A 17,691-nucleotide genomic window follows, 5' to 3' on the forward strand; every position below is an offset into this window, starting at 1 on the left:
ATGACACACACCAAAATATGACACACTCTAAAGATAGCTAAAAGTCTATCTTCATATGTAGTATATATAGCTTCTGTTGAATTGCTTGCTTTTTTTAACTTGTATGGTTATTCATTGCTTAACAGAGCCCATCAAACGTTAGAATGATAGTTGTCATCCCCAATTACATTCATTCCATCTTCCTCTATCTTTTTCTCTCTCTCTTTCTTCAACCTCTTTGTAAGAAGACATTTGCCGTCCATACCCCCATTCTCTCTCTCTTCCCCTGATCAAAGAGGGAGAGGGATGAATCATGGCTTCTACAGCTCCTCCAGAAACTGGGACAAGGACAGAACAGCCACAGCCAAACCCACAGGGGCAGCCTCAGTCGGTGCCCTACGCGTACCCTGCTCCTCCACCATATCCTGGTTATCCCTACGCTGCGCCACCTCCGGCTGCTTATTACACCACCACCCGACCCTACGCGGTGGAGCACCAATATCACGTCTTTAGCCGTGTCATGTGCATGATCATGATCACATTTCTCATAGGTATGATCTTTTTGCTCATCATTCCGTTGCTAGTATTCGGTAAATACACATCCGAATTCCAAGTCGAGACCCTATCCGTACCCTCCTTCAACGTCTCGGACACCTCATTGAAGGCGAATTGGGAAGCCAAAGTGAAGGTGAAGAACGTGAATGAGAAGTCAGATGCTTACTATTATCATGTAGAGAGCTCCATAAATTATAAAGATAGTATTTTGGCGGTGTCATTGGTGAATCCTTTTCGATTGGGGAAGAAGGACACAAGTAACATAAACGTAGAGTTAGCTTCCAAGGCAGAGCACAGCGGGATGGAAGATAAGATACTGAAAGAGATTGGGAAGGATCGGAGTGGTGGGGCGGTGACTTTCAATTTGAAGTTTGGAGTGGTGGCAGTGTTTTCGTCCGGGATATGGAAGAGGGAAGCAAGAATGTCGATTGTTTGTGATGATTTGAAGGTTAATTTTGGAGGTGGTAATGGTGCCGGAACATTGAGCAGTGGGGAGCACAAGTGTGTAACCTATATATGAATATTCATGTGTATATATTCCTCTTTCTTGTTTATTTAAGAAGATGGTCCTTTGGTGCGTGACTTGGTTTTGCATGGTCTATTCATGCTATATATAGTCCATGATTAATACACAGGTAGGAGTAGGACACAATTTTCTTTTCTTCATGCACCCATGTAAAAATATGTAATTGTAAGCTTTTTATGTCACTGATATATATTACGAAAGAAACAAAGTACATTGCGGAAAAAATTAACATTATCATCCATGCAAAACAGATTGGTGTCGCATACATATATATAACTACCTAGGATCTTGATATAAAGTAGGAAAACCATAATTACTTGATGTGAACTCGACATATATACCTCTTGTAAATTTGACAAAATCAAATCATGCGTCGTTCTAGTTCAAGTTCTAGGAGAAACAATCGGATCAAAGTTCTCGGAGACAGCTTCAGCTTCGCCGTCGTTTTGCTTGTCAGCAGAGCTGATCTCTGGCGTACTATGCATTGTCACGTTCTTTTTTATCACCTTTTCCTTATCATTACCGGCTGATTCCAACCTCTGGCGTGACAATTGTACTGATTGCTTATCCAACTTACATGTACAAATAAGCATATAATCACTCCTCACCCAACCCCCAATTATTAGCACTCTTTAAGGCCCAGTTTCGTTGGAGGGTGATTGAAGAAAAATAAAGAAAATGCAATAGAAGGAAATATCATGTTTGATATATATATATATATATATCGAGTTCCAAATCTATAAAAACTATTATTTTATTATTATTATTCTCTCTCTCATGATTATTGTCATTTTCTTTATTTTCCTTTCTTAATCAACCAAACATAATACCACTTTTCATCATATGTCATTATGCATTTACCAAACTATCCCGTATAATTAACATTTTTTTTAAAAAAAGGTAAAACAAAAAAAGGCAAAATACCTTAAATGCCCCCTATAGTAAACTAATGCATTCCATGCCCCTAAATTAACCAAGTGTAATTCCTCGTGTAGTTGCAATTCTCTGTGAGGATAAACAAGTGATTTAAATGAAGGTTCATTTGAATTTGGTTCCAAAATTAAAATTAATTGACCTTGGAAGGAGAGCATACAGAGCACATGCAAATGAAGGGGCGAGAGCATAAATGGGTTTTGATTGGAATAAAGGAAAACGAAAGTCTTTTTTATAAAAAGATAGGGTATAACAGTCATATTAGGGGTACTTTCCTGATTAATATAAAAGTATCAATCATGTGTATTATAATATGCTGAAAAGTGGTTTGAGGTGAAATGTGAGGGGCAAGTTGTTGACTTTTGAAATTACAAGAATTGACTTGCTCACTTTTATAATAAATAAACATATTAACTTTAATGACAAAATCATAAAAGAAATAGATAAAAGATAAGAAAGTTTGGACTTTTTTAATTAAGCATTATTTGATGGTCTAATTGGTAAAGCGCGTCACTGTCTAAATAAGTGTTTTTTTTTTTCCTATTATGTCAAAAAATATTAAAAAATAAAAACTAAATTGGGTAATTGACATATAAACCCATTGTGGAAGTATAAATAGCCACATATGATGAGAAAGCCCGTCTCTTGGCCGATTTTTTCAATGCTAATTGGCGATTAGCTGCATGAATCAACCGTAAGAGCTCAGTGTTGGAATCAAAACACAGAGATACGAATTTTATTTTCAATACTCGGCCGTTTGTTGAACTGCTGCAAGCTTCTTATGAAGAAAAAAAATTCACATATTTTGAGATAAGATATTTACAACAAGACGTTGAACCCACACAACTTTTACTTAGCCTATTGAATACAGTAATAATTTTCAATGGAACATGAGAAGAAGAAAAACAACACAGATAAAATCAAATATCCTGGTCTATTGATTGATGATGTTCCTGCAAATTAAGAGGAAGAACAGTGGAGAGAGGGGGGAGTGAAAAAGAGAGAAAATCGAGAAAAAAAAATGAAAAAAAAACCTAACATGACAAATTAATGCACAAAGAAGAATGTTCACATTGAAAAATGCTCTCAAATCCCTCATTCACCACGACATTATCACCTAATTGAAGCAGTGAGTATCATATCCCTTTAATTTGATCAGATGCAATTTTTAGACATTCTGTCATGACTAGTAAAATATGTAGTTTAATGAATTCTCCTCTACCATTCCACCTGATTGGAGAACTGCTGAGGAGCTTGAAAAAAGACCACTATGTTAGTGACACTATCGCAAACTCAGTGGCTCTTCTAAATCAGAATGAAGCTGAAGGTTAGAAGAGAGTAAAATTAAAAATACTGCATATTCTTACATGTATTAAAACAGTCTAAATAGAGACTTCATTCACTCAATCGCCCTATCAATATGAAAGTCTCCATTCTTCAATAAGCATCGACACTCATCCAGTTCACACACACAAACACACACACACGCACGCACGCACGCGCACGCACGCACGCACACACACGAAAAAACAAAAAAAAATGTATTGTGTTCTTGAAAAGAGTTCTAATCTCGACTCTCTACAATAGATGGTTTCTGAACTAGTACAATACTTGAAAAGTAGCTTAATTCAAATCAGGTCATGGCAAACTGTTAACAGAGAAATCACCGGCATCAATGCCATACTTTCACCCCATTGTACCTGGATTGACAGAGTTTTGAACTTGTAAATGATTACAGTTTAGAGCCGACCAGCCCATGAAGAAGTATACAAAAGCAACAACCCTAAGAACGAGGGAAAATATCAAATCCCCAAAAAGGAAAAAGAAACATAAACATGAGAGAGGGATCCTTTCTTCAGAATTTGACATCTAAACAAATTCTTTCACCACTTCCTCTTCCCAGACTACCAATAGAAAAATAACCGAACCATCTGCCAAATACATCTAGAAGTTATGTTCTCAAGTGGAACCTCCTCAAGGATAAAGCAGCATCAATCAACCATTTTTATCCCTTCAATGCAAACAAAAATACTTCTGGCTCTGAAGGAGTCAAGTCCAAGGTTCTATCTCATCTCAAATATTGGTAAGATTGAGGCAAACATCCGGACAAGTAGTTTTTGTTCTCATAATCAATGCAAAGACACAATAGCATGGGATATGCAACAATGCTTCCAACAAGTCCTTGCTGATGCCCCCGGGGCGTAGCAGTGATGGTAGGAGCTCGGCGCTTACACTCTACAGGCCAGTGTTCGAACCTCCCAAGCCTTCTATGTTCTCAACTCATCCGCTGTGTGACTATGGGGCTGTGCTACACTATCCCCAGTTTGGCCCCATGGGGAGGGGTCCCTAAGGGGCCTTGTTTCAGGGAGTTCTGAGTCATAAAAGGTAAGCATCAACATAAGAATGTTACAAAAATGGGTTTTGCAGGAATTTTTATTTTTATTTATTTATTTTTCCGAAATGGTTATTGAATTTTGTTCATAAAATATATTATAGGAAGGTTTGGAACCAAAACAAAGGAAAAAGTATATATATATACAATAAAAATTGAAGCATGTGAAGTTATGAATTAAAACAGAATAGAAGTTCTAGACGGAATAAAGATTTCTAAAAGCCTCCATTCATTATCATTGCACACATAAATCTTTGCAAATATTTATAAGTAAAAAAGTCATTTCTACAAGCCTCAATTCAAGGACTAAGTTGTTATAGAGAGATGAGAAATTGGTACCTGAAACAGAAGAGAGAACGGAGGGGCAACAAATCGGAGACTGAAGTTCCAATGGATGAAATATGGATCCACCAACGAATTTGAATGCGATTTTAAATGAAATCAAAAGCTTTAAGAGTTAGATAAAGAATTTATACATACATATATATATATATATATATATATATATATATATATATATATATATAGATTTATACAAGCAGACAGAGCTTATACCTTCAAATTTTCTTCCAGTGTTCCACAGTGGTGATACAGAGTATTTGAAGGATTGATATGTTCATCTACGGTTTCAGTGTATAGAGAGAGAGGAAGAGAGATTTCTCAGTGGGGGAAGAAAGAGAGAGGACAATAAAGGTCGTGGTCTTCTGGTTCGTCGTGGAGTTCTTCAATTCGATCGGGATTGAGATCCGTAAAACAACTTCCCCAAATTTCAACGGTAAAGTTGTTTTTGTAACTTTCTGATAAAATATTTTACTAACTAAAAAATTTACATAAATTTTAGTCAACCAAATACCAAAAAATAAAAGAATATTTTTTAAAAAATATTTTACTCGCAAACAAACAAATCCTAAGATGAATAACTGTAGAAAGAGGAGGGGAGTGAAAAAAAAGAGAAAATAGAAAAAACAAAAAACAAAAAAAAAACTAACATAACAAATATTTATTTCTGAAATTAAAAGACAAATAAAATTTAAATTTTCACATTTCATTTTAAAAATTAGAGAAAATAACATTGTACTACCGCGGGACGTTTGGTCAAATTAGAGAAATAACGTTATCTCATTTCGACATAAAACCTCGCAAAAATATACATGAGCTTAGCTCTCAGTTCTATTGACTGTGATTCACGCGCCGCTCACTCTACGCCTCATCAGTGTATTTCAGACACTCAGACCCTAACCCTAAAATCTCCATCTCCATGCCACACTCACACTAAACGGTCGAAGGAAGATCATCTCCGTCTCTAAGTCTCTGTCTCAAATCCTACGACGGAAGAAGATACGAAGAAGATATCCTTCGAACGGCCGGAGTAAGTATCATCTCACCAGACTCGCCCTCTCTTCTTCAATAATTTTCCTTCACTTAACATCTGTTCATTCCTCTTTAGTTGTTTCAGATCCATGTCAATAGAAACCCTAAATTTCCCTTTTGTCTTTTTTAATTTTTTGGTTTTGTTGTGGATAAAATCAGGCATATGCCTCTGAATCTTCAAGTTATCTATCTATTTCATTAGTAATTCAGATTTTTAATTCGTATGTCGCTTAATCTATTTTAGGTGCTTTATTTAATTATGTCAATAATAGTTTTTATTTGCAGTCTTGTTTGATCCTCAAGTTGCTCCTTTAGTTTTGTTTGGCCTACAACAGAAAAGGGTCATCAAGCAATATGCCTCCTCGGTCCTCAGGTAGTTAATTTCACTACTATTCATGTTCTTTTTTCTTTAATTGGCGTTTTAAGGTCTATAATGACATGTTTGTTTTCCCAATTTTATCTACTATTTGAAATCATTTTGAGCAAAGTTCTCTAGCTGTATGGTTATTAATATGTTATGTGTTCTTATAATTGTGAGGCTAGCATAAGTCATGAATAAAAATACTCTAAAAAAAATTCTCAAATTTTAGGTTTACTTGTTGGGAAGAGAAAAAGCTCAATGGGATGAGTAGTGTCGGAAAAAGATAGGTATGTTTTTCGGGACTGGTCTTTTGTTAATTAAGGATGCTACATTGTATTTGTGTCTTTCTCGTGTATTTGAAAATATTCTAAACATCATTTGTATGACTAATGTGCCACATTTGTGCATGCATTGACACATCCACATTTGGGCTTTCATTACTTTGTTTTTGTTTTCATACATACTCATGCCTGCACTAATTTAGAATAAGTACGATGTTTTTTTTTCTTTGTGCAACTATATAAATGTTATTACATTTTATTCTTCTTTTTTTGTGGAAATAAATAGGAAACAACAATAAATTTGGTGGTGGTTTAGATGCAGTAATTCGGAATGGGAAAAAATGAGTGCCTGCACTCTCCTCTCATTGGACGCACGCTTGATTTAACTATACATACACTAAGTTAGTAATAATTTTTTTTTTAAGTGTGGATAGTGCTCTCTTGAATACAGAGATACTTGAGAGAATGATACCCTAATACGCATGCAAACAAATATTTTAAAATTCTCTTTAACACATTTTATTTTTGTTACGCAGTTATTGTATCGATTCCGTACTTTGTTTTTCTAAGCCTGTTCTAATGGTTTGTGGATAAAATGTGATTGCTGACCAATGCATTATTTACTAGTTTTGTTGAATAACCAGCACTAAATAAACAATATGTATCTAACAGTCCACCCTCTTGCATGTTGGAGATTTAAACAACATTTTAAGGTCAAACGTATCGTTGTTAAAAACTAATTGTCCATCGCTCAGATTTCGAACAAAATTGACATAAAACAACATCCAAACCAAAACAATATATTACGCATGTATAAAAGCACACACATATATAGTCTAGACATTCATATTTGATATTCATCTCTTATGGAACGGTTTTGGGATTAATTAGCATCTATCGCGTAGCTACTAATCCTGTTATTTTTGTTGTTGTTTTCTTCTAATGATTGGATGACACGAGTTGAACATTCCTCTTCATCTCTTTGCCTTTTCCCCATAACACCGCGCACAATCCGCACACTATCAGTACAACGCCTAGTATGCTATTAATAAAAAAAATTACATGTTAAATGAATTCATGTCATCCAAACAAGACCTTAAGAACTAGGGTTGCATATGTTAAGTGAATTAATAATATATTTTTGGAATCCAAACAAAACTTTAGAGGGTGGTAAGAGGCATGCATGTACCTTCCCAAGTGTAGCTTCTAATCCAAAAGCAAAGACCTTGCCATAACACCACGTACAATCCGCACACTATCAGTACAGCTCCTACTATGCTATTAATAAAAAAATTACATGTTAAATGAATTCATGTCATCCAAACAAGACCTTAAGAACTCGGGTTGCATATGTTAAGTGAATTAATAATATATTTGTGTAATCAAAACAGAACTTTATAGGGTGGTAAGAGGCATGCACGTACCTTCCCAAGTGTACCTTCTCATCCAAAAGCAAAGAACATGCTATTGCTATAAGCACAAGAACCAAAAGACTAAAAATTGATGCAAAAAGTGGGCCCGTCATGCATACTCACCATGCAGTGAGAGTAATCGTTAGTCTCGAAGCCACAATTCCCTACAATATCATAATTTTACGAAAACATGTAAATTTAATCATCACAACAACAAACTAATTAGGATATTGAAAAGAACCGGTTTGATTGGAGAACTAATTCGGCCAATTTGATTTGAAATTCATTTTACTGAGTAACTATAATTTAATTTAGAATAATGATTTTTAAGGACTGAATTCCGTATTTATCGAATTCAATTTATGTGAGAGGTGATGACTGATGAGTCCCATTATATGATTCATCACATATAAATTGAATTAGGTAAATGTGGAATTCGGTTTCTAAATCAATACTCTTTAATATAGAATCAAAATTTTAAAATCGTTCGGATAGATTTCTCTAATCCAGGTAATGATTGTATTTTAAGCTGAGCTAAATTTACTAAATTAGAATTTTTTTAATTATTCATGTGCTATATGGATAAGATCAATATGTGCCTCTGAGACATGAGAGAAGGAATCTCCTCCTTACGATTGGTGTAATAATATGATGCAAAAGGAATCTCCATGCAGAGAGAAAAACCAATGGCCTGGATTGCCCCCATAGATCAAAGCGGCGGTGGGGTAGTGACAAGAATACCTCTACAACATCTTAGCCTTGCCAACAAATAATGTTACAAACCATAAAAATAGATATGTTAGTGGAGGGCAATATTTCTAAACAAATTTTCGCAAACATCATTACCTGGATGATCAACCACAGTGACCAAGCGAGACAACTGCACACAACCAAAAAAACACCCAACACTCGATTACCAGACACTGGGTCCCCCTGTGCTGCCACGCGTCCACCATGATTATGATGCAAAAGGTTAAGATTCATTGACCAGATGTTTATTTAAACTCCCTTGTAAAAAGTGAGCAACATGGCCCCACCTACCCCTATTACTATCCCCACTAACTTTGCTTAACCTGCCGCTGTACCCAATCCCAACTTCTCCAACCTGGACTCCACATGTAATCCAAATAAAATGGCTATCATTTAATAGTAATGTGTGTGTGTGTATATATATATATACATTATATAGGCACCTACCAAAATGATATGGCCATCACAAATATATGTATATAGAAATTAAGACACATATAAGCAAATGTGTTACTCAGTTTTTTTTTTATGGCGATATCATTTTGGTAGGTGCCTATATATATATATATATATATTACTATTAAATGATAGCAGTTTATTTGGATTACATGTGGGGTCCAGGTTGGAGAAGTTGGGATTGGGTATAACTGCACGTAAAACAAAGTTGGTGGGGATAGTAATAGGGGTAGGTCGGGCCATGCTGCTCACTTTTTACAAGGGAGTTGAAATAAACATCTGGTCAACGAATCTTGACCTTTTGCATCATAATTATGGTGGACACGTGGCAGCACAGGGCACCCAGTGTTTGGTAATCGAGTGTTGGTTGTTTTTTTGGTTGTGTGCAATTGTCTCGCTTGGTTGATCATCCAGGTAATGATGTTTGCGAAAATTTGTTTTGAAATATTCCCATATTGCCCTCTACTGACATATCTATTTTCATGGTTTGTAACATTATTTGTTGGCCAGGCTAAGATGTTGCAGAGGTATTCTTGTCATTACTCCACCGCCGCTTTGATCTCTGTGATGGGGGCAATCCAAGCCGTTGGTTTTGCCCTTTGCATGGAGAGAGATTGGAGTCGATGGAAGTTGGGTTGGAACATTAGACTAGCCACAACATTTTACTCGGTATGTTTTTCATTGCCTTTCTAATTGGTGGACATGAACATAGGGATTTCAAAAGAAATTTTAAATCAAAATTCATAATGTATTTTATTGTTAGGTTCATATTTGAATTCGTATATGATCATTAGTTGTTATTATTTTCTTTTTTAATCTACTTTTTATTGTTATAAAATAATGAAAAACATAGTGCAGTGATATTAATATACCAATCGTAAGGAGGAGTTTCCTCCTCATGCTTAGAGGCACATATTGATCTTATCCATATAGAAAATGATTCTTGCACCGAATAGTTGCAATGAATTGCTAGACCTTCTCTTTTAATTGATCAATTATGCAACAAATAAGGAAGTGGAGCCCTTCACTTAGTTGTATTTGGTAGAAATAACTAATTAAAAATTATTCGATTAGGCAATTCACTGCAAGTGTTCGGTGTGTGTATCACTACTCTATCCATATAATATATGAATAATTAAAAAAATTCTAATATAGTAAATTTAGCTCAGCTTAAAATACTATCATTACCTGGATTAGAGAAATCTATCCGAATGATTTTAAAATTTTGATTTTAAATTAAAGAGTAGTGATTTAGAAACCGAATTCCACAATTACCTAATTCAATTTATGTGTGATGAATTGTGGGTCTTGATCATATCACGTCATGATAACATCATATAGTGTGACTCATCACCTCACTCACATAAATTGAATTCGATAAATACGAAATTCAATCCTTAAAAATCATTATTCTAAATTAAATTATAGTTACTCAATAAAATGAATTTAAAATCAAATTGGCCGAATTAGTTCTCCAATCAAACTGGTTCTGTTTAATATCCTAATTAGTTTGTTTTTGTGATGATTAAATTTACATGTTTTCGTGAAATTGTGACATTGCAGGGAATTGTAGCTTCAGGACTAACGATTACTCTCACTGCATGGTGTGTACGCATGAGGGGCCCACTTTTTGCATCAATTTTTAGTCTTTTGGTTCTTGTGCTTGTAGCAATAGCATGTTCTTTGCTTTTGGATGAGAAGCTACACTTGGGAAGGTATGTGCATGCCTCTTACCACCCTCTAAAGTTCTGTTTGGATTTCACTAATTTATTATTAATTCACTTAACATATGCAACCCTAGTTCTTAAGGTCTTGTTTGGATGACATGAATTCATTTAACATGCAATTTTTTTATTAATAGCATACTAGGAGCCGTACTGATATTTTGCGGATTGTACGCGATGTTATGGGGAAAAGGCAAAGAGATGAAGAAGAATGTTCTCATGTCATCCGATCACCGATCATTAGAAGAAAGCAACAACAAAATATATTACGCATGTATAATTTTTTGATATGTGTAATTACTCCATTTTTTTTTTATAAGTAAAAATATATTAGAAAAACGTTCAAAAGGGGAATGCGTCCCTAATACACAAAAACGAAAGAGCAAAAGCCAAAAATATTTTTTGATATGTGTAATTACTCCATGCCGACTATGATTATATATATATATATATATATATATAGTCTTGATCTCTTGCTTCCTGTGGAACAAGAAAATTAATCCACACTTTCTATATGGACCGTTAGATTAAATCTAATGGTTATTTTTCAAACCCACCTATATCCTTTCCTTTTAACACAAAACCACTCTCACCTTATTTTTAGTTTCTATATTTAATTTTACCATTAGCAATAAAAGGTAATTACCAAAATAAAAATAGAAATCTTTGATAGAAAAATAATATTAGTATATAATACTAAAATTTTGTTTTTCTTTAGATGTTTCTTTGAAAGAAATATATTTGCGGCTCACTTCACCTTTATTTTTCACGTTTTTGTCAAACAAAAAAGAATTACACCAGGTCTTAGATGGTTTACTTGGGGAAGGATAAAGAGAGATCATTTGCTTTATATTTGAACACTAGTGTCGGAAAATTCAACAAGAGAATTTGTGTCAAACGTCACTCCTCAAAATATAGTTAAGCCAATTTGGGAACATCAAAATGTCTTAAAATTGAAATAGAAAGAAATTTTTTGAAAAATGGAGAATTTCTGACCAATGCGTTATTTACTAGTTTTGTTGAATAACCAGCATTAAATAAACCATGACCAGGTCTTATGGCCTTAGATTACAACTTTCTTGGCCTTTTGATTGGACCATAATCAAATTAAAAAATTAGGGAAACACTCATTTTCTACCCAAAAACTGGGATAGCAATTGAATGACAAAAATTGTTGACCATGAGAGTAACTTTCAGGCATTTCCAACATTATGATGTGAAGGAAATTTTACATGGAGACACTGAAACATTGAAGAAATTCAGGTGATCAGTTATGCAAAAAAGTTAAGAAGTTCATTATCATTTAAAACAGTTCTCTAATTTCTACTTCCCAAACTAAAGCAATGTGTTTCTGTTACCCAAAAAAAACCCAAATTTTCACTGGGAAACAAATGGATACAACAAAGGTCTTGTTACAATAAACTGATACACCAATTTCTCCATAACCCTGGAGGACCTAAAAAAGTTGTCCCACAATCATCATACACATCTCAAGTCTCACAGGTATTATGACCTGCAACAACCGCTTGTTGGTTCATCATATTGTTTTTATGTTTGTATAAACACAACAATATACACCATCATTCAATTTTTTTGCAAATATAGGTATAAGAATACCAAGAAAGAAATGGTTTAAAAATGGGGAAACAAGAAAGAAATTTTTTAAAAATGGGGAACTGAACAAACTATCTTTGGATATCTTTGGATTCTGGAAACCACCAAACTGATATTGTTGGTTGCTGAGGTTTGAGTAGAGGTCATCTCCACCCATTAGGTGAGATAGACTTCCCTTGGGAATCTTGTGTAGAACTGCACTCACTGTTTTCCTTCTCATTTTGTTCCCCCATCCTGGTTCCCACTATCCCTGCAGACCTACTTTTCGATTTGCACCTGGGTATTAACACCTCCTTCCTCTACAGAATCGTTTAGGATTTCAAAATGGTTTTTAATAGCTAGGTTTAAAATAGTGACATGGTTAATACTTTTATTCTAGTTAACATTCAGCGGTTTCACCAGTACTTGGTGATGCACTCATTGGTTTGGCATTTTCTATGAAGCAATTTGTAAGAGATGATGAAGATATTCAATGACATTAGATTTAAGAATGTTTGTTGATCAGTTTTTCTTCTGCTATTGTTATAATTGGGAATTTTACTACTTGAGTTGTAATATTTTGAAATTTAAGATATATCGAGTTTCACTCGATGCTGTTGGCCTGTTCGGACACTTTCCAAACTGAGAAGTCTGATTGACAGATTTTCATTGGATCTCTTTTATCAGTATTGAAGGGGCTTTGACTTATTTCATATCATTTAGCTTGATATGATTCAGTAATGCTAATGTAAGGAATAAGTATAACTAAATTTATGTCTAGGTAGGTACCCCTTCAGCACTAGATCTTCCGTTGTGTATTTACGTGCTCACGTGCATATGTTCTTTGTACTTTTTGTGAATTCACAGGGTTGAAAAATTTATCTTTTCAAGCAGTAATAGATGTTAGAGATTGAAAGAAGATACCAGCTAAAATATGGTACTCCACCAAACGTAAAACTTTCAAGAAAGGTAGGGATAGTGATTTTTATGTTTGGTTTGCAAGTAGAGTAAAACTTTCATAATACTGAAAATTTCCTGAACATTTTAAAGAAGAAAACGTGCATGACGTTTGAGTCCCATCTTAACATACAGAATCAAGAAATTCAGTTTCTTACCAATTTCTTATAGGTTAAAGTTTTTACCTTTTTTGTTAAATAAATGATTACCTAGTTGTGAATTTTGGATTCTAAAGGGAATGATTTTCTCAATTACTCTTTAAGTTGGTAGCTTCCGTCTAATGGACGCTTAGATGTGCAGGATACCAAGTGCTGACTGCAGATAATATTGCCCATGTTTTGCTGTACAAGGGGAATTTGCCTAATAAGTTCCTTTTTAGAGTAGATTGTGAATTTTTCATTTGTGAAATCTAAGGAAGATTTGGCAGAACTTGTTTCCATTTTTCATAGCACATAATGAAGCATGGGATATTGGGGCATTGTGTTTCACTACTGTTTTGAAATCTTCACTTTTAGATGTATTTGGAGGTTTTCAATTTTGTAAGTGAAAAACCAGCACGATGGTTGTCCTCTGCACATTATAGGTAAGAAGTTGGCATTACAGGGAAGGCCTGTAAAATAGTTGTCCAATGTACATTATAGTTAAAAAGGATCTAGCCATTTAGTTTTTAGACCTGACAGGCAAGCATAACCTCGTATATGATTATTTCAACCCAACAGACATTGATATAGGTTTGGAGTGGCTGAGCTCAGCCTTGGTAATATTTCAACCCACAGGTTGTGACTGCTCACACACGCAGGTATATGTTCACTTTTGTTGTGTTAGGCTTTCTTAAATATGATATGATTACAAGTCTGTACTCATGCCATTCCGTGGTGAAATCTTATGAATTAATACCATGAACTCTTGTGTTCAGATGCTAAGATTATACTAGCCATTTTAAAAAATAATAATAATCAAGAAGCCTAAATCTCTCATTTATGTTTTATTCTAAATGTTACTCCCTCTGTCCCAAAATACATGTCCTGCTTGGGGAATCCAACTTTTTATAGTAGTGGAGTTTTAATAGTTTTTTAATGTATTGATAAGTGTGAAGTTTCAAATATGCCTTTGTTAAAAGACAAAAATTTGCTCCGTAATTAGTGCATTTGTTTAGTTAAAATGATAGTTTGGGAATGTTATAAAAAATAGTACATCCAATTTTGGAATGGGACATGTTTTTTGGGACATCCCAAAATATAAAGATGGACAAGTATTTTGGGACGGAGGGAGTAATTGTTGTCCCAAACTAGTGGGTTTGTCATGAGCCTTAACTTTACAGTGCATCATTTGCCAAGTAGCATTTTTAAACTTTGGCACATGGAGGGGCACTTAGGGAGATGTTTATACAAAGTTCAATTGGATTTGTGTCCCTAAAGAGTTTAATAGAGTAACATGGTTCATGTGGCTAACTCTAAAAAGTTCAGACAAGTCTTTGTTGGGTTGAATTGAGTTGTTTGATGGGACAAATTATGTGGCTTTCAAATAGTTGTTTTTTTAAATGAAGGAATGGTAGTATCTTTGTCTGTTATGGCTATTGTTCGTTTCAACTCTTAGTATAAATTCTTAGATGTGGCTGTCGATGAAGGTTTTTTCACCCTCCACAAATTTAAGCATAATCTGTTGCAATTTTGCGACTTCTCTCTTTTGATTGTTCAAGTATACAAGTAGTAGTTTAATTATTACAATTATAATAGATACTTATGATTATTATTAATGGTTTTCTTTTCTTTTTAGGGGCCTAACCTCACTTGTTCTCCAGTTACAAGAGCTTGGGTTTTTTTAGTACAAAAGACTGGACTTATACATTGTTGGAAACATAGCAGAGTTATGGATTCCCACTGAAAACAGAATGGATAATGGGCATAATGAAGATACGATTGATCCGAAATGTTATCTTCAATGATCAAACCATGCCATCAGACGTTGGCGATGGTACATCTACTTAGTAAGTATATTTATTTATTTTACCTTATTTTTTCTTTATATATATTTGATTGATTTTTTTTATTTGTTTAATAGTGAAAAACTTCATTTGATGAGGCACCACGGCTCCCTCATGAAGCCGGGGGATAGAATTAATTTTCTATGTTTCGCGGTAAAAGACTTGAGAGAGAGAGAGAATTGGAAATTTCATAATACAAAAGGATCCTACCACTACTCTTCAAGTCTTTGGCTTCAGGTATGAAGCACGGACACGGACACGAGACACGGATATGATACGACACGGATATGGCGATACGGCAAATGTGAAAAAAATAGGACACGGACACGGACACGGCAATAAAATAATAATATTATTTTTTATTATCTATAAAAAACTTAACTTTTGCACACTTTCTTATATATTTATAATAAACCAAACACATTTAAATTAGTTCAAGCACATAGATTATATATTTTTTAAAAGATTCGTAGCCTAAATTACATTAACATACTATATATATATTCAACAAAACACATTATTTGTTGCCAAACAGATCCAAAAGAAGCGTGTCTTCTTTGGCCTTGGTATGTCCGCTGATAAGATGCGATCTCGATGCCTCTGCATCACGCCACTTTAATCCTTCCTCTATCTCTTCATCTCACTGATTCATGACCCTCTGCTTCCTTCTTTTGGTGGTCCCTTCTCATCCCTATTATTTCTTTACAAACTTTTCTCTTTTAATTGATATATATATAATCACACATATATGATTTCGACATATACCCACATCAACTGTTATACAGATCTTCATCGCAATATCCCTCTTCATCTCCTTCCTCTCCAGCGTGTCTTCCGGCGCGACCCTCTTCATCTTGTTCCTTTTTGGCGTGTCCTCCGGTGTGTCGTGCCGTATTCAATATATTAAAAAAATTAAAAAATACAGGACACGCTCAAAGGGGTGTCGGACACGTGTCCAGCCCTTGGACACGCTTGTCCGTGTCCGACACCAGTACGAGGAGCTTCACTGCCGTGTCGGTGCTTCACATGGCTTTAGAGATCACTTACGTAGACTTTACATGGACAACGCTGGTCTTCTCGCATCTCAAATAAATATACTTATAAGTATATTTATTTATTTTACCTTATTTATCAAAAAATATATTTATTTATTTTACCTTTTTTTTTCTTTTTTTCTTTTTCTATATATATATATATTTTGTTTAATAGTGAAAAACTGCATTTGATGAGGCACCACGGCTCCCTCATGAAGCCGGGGGATAGAATTAATTTTTTATGTTTCGCGGTAAAAGACTTGAGAGAGATTGAATTGGAAATTTCATAATACTAAAGGATCCTACCACTACTCTTCAAGTCTTCGGCGTCAGAGATCAACTACCTAGACTTTACATGGACAACGCTGGTCTTCTCGCATCTCAAAGAAAAGCAAACAAGCTCAAAAAGTTTTGAAGTATCAAAACTGTTTCATTTAGACCATGGTTGTTATGAGACAACTACCAATCAAAGGGTGAGCAATATGCCGCCTCAGTCAATATCAGGTAGTTAATTTCACTACTATTCATGCTTTTCTTCTTTCTTTATTGGCGTTTTAAGGCCTATAATGACTTGTTTGTTTTTCTGATTTTATGTACTATTTGAAATCATTTTGAGCAAAGTTCTCTATTTGTATGGTTGTTCTTTTTATTCATCTTAAGTCATGAATAAAAATACTCAAATTTTTTTTTTTCTTTTTTTCTCTCGAGTTGTAGGTTTACTTGTTGGGAAGAGAGAAAAATCTCAATGGAGTAGTAGTGTCTGAAAAAGATAGGTATGTTTTCTAGAGTATTCTTTTGTTAATTAAGAATGCTACATTATATTTGTTGTCTTTCTCATGTATTTAAAAATATTTGGAACATAATTTGTATGAGTAATGTGCCAGATTTGTGCATGCGTAGACACATGCGAATTGTGCAATTGAGCTTTCATTAATTTGTTTGTGCTTCCATACATACTCATGCCAGCACTAATTTAGAACAAGAATGATGTTTTTTTTTTTTTTTTTACCCTTTGTGCAATAGTAGATAAATGTTGTTGTATTCTATTTTATTCTACTTTTTGGTGTAAATAAATAGGAAACAAAAGAAGCATCAAAAAATTTGTAAGCCGGAATGGGAAAACCTTGCAAATGTGTGTGCACTCTCCTCTCATTGGACACACTTCGGGTTTGGTTTGGTTTGCTTTTTTGAAGGAGAGCATAACTGGTGGTTGGTTGCCTTTGCGTGAACATGATGGTAATGACTTGAAAAACTGGTCAGGTGAATTTATACCAACACTAATTCACTGGATTCTAACAGAACTCTGCGGTTAAGCATGTTTGGGCAAGAAGTCATCGTGTTGCAACCCATTTTAGAAAGGGCATTAGCACTGGCCTGATTGGT

General features: G+C 34.6%; 2 protein-coding genes, 2 long non-coding RNA genes and 1 pseudogene across 5 annotated transcripts; 3 read left to right on the forward strand and 2 right to left on the reverse strand.

The window, feature by feature from the left end:
- Positions 1–292: 292 nt before the first annotated feature.
- LOC132289503 (uncharacterized) lies at positions 293–1,177 on the forward strand. The gene has a single exon (XM_059789989.1). It carries the CDS (start codon positions 293–295, stop codon positions 1,052–1,054), a length of 762 nt encoding a protein of 253 aa, XP_059645972.1. The 3' UTR covers positions 1,055–1,177.
- Positions 1,178–2,771: 1,594 nt separating this feature from the next.
- LOC132293227 (uncharacterized) lies at positions 2,772–5,143 on the reverse strand. Its single transcript, XR_009477801.1, has 3 exons — positions 4,941–5,143; positions 4,725–4,764; positions 2,772–4,364 (listed from the first exon to the last, which is right to left on the reverse strand). It is a non-coding gene; the product is annotated as an uncharacterized LOC132293227 (long non-coding RNA).
- A 306-nt stretch (positions 5,144–5,449) lies between these two features.
- Positions 5,450–11,079, forward strand: LOC132293225 (WAT1-related protein At1g68170-like). 2 transcript variants are annotated; one of them, XM_059790606.1, is made up of 6 exons: positions 5,450–5,754; positions 6,029–6,129; positions 6,347–6,404; positions 9,527–9,685; positions 10,580–10,731; positions 10,878–11,079. In XM_059790606.1, exons 4-6 carry the CDS (start codon positions 9,533–9,535, stop codon positions 11,026–11,028), a joined length of 456 nt encoding a protein of 151 aa, XP_059646589.1. In that variant the 5' UTR covers positions 5,450–5,754; positions 6,029–6,129; positions 6,347–6,404; positions 9,527–9,532; the 3' UTR covers positions 11,029–11,079. The 2 variants fall into 2 exon arrangements, with proteins under 2 accessions (XP_059646589.1, XP_059646588.1); XM_059790605.1 differs by having other exon boundaries at positions 6,042–6,129.
- Positions 7,338–8,953, reverse strand: LOC132289519 (WAT1-related protein At1g25270-like; annotated as a pseudogene).
- A 4,204-nt stretch (positions 11,080–15,283) lies between the features above and the next one.
- On the forward strand, positions 15,284–17,256 carry LOC132293226 (uncharacterized). The gene is made up of 2 exons (XR_009477800.1): positions 15,284–16,812; positions 17,023–17,256. It is a non-coding gene; the product is annotated as an uncharacterized LOC132293226 (long non-coding RNA).
- The last annotated feature ends 435 nt before the right edge of the window (positions 17,257–17,691 follow it).

This window comes from Cornus florida, unplaced genomic scaffold (genome assembly GCF_030987335.1).
Source record: "Cornus florida cultivar Cherokee Brave unplaced genomic scaffold, ASM3098733v1 CherokeeBrave_3.0.0_Hap2_Chr02, whole genome shotgun sequence".
NCBI classification, from domain to species: domain Eukaryota; kingdom Viridiplantae; phylum Streptophyta; class Magnoliopsida; order Cornales; family Cornaceae; genus Cornus; species Cornus florida.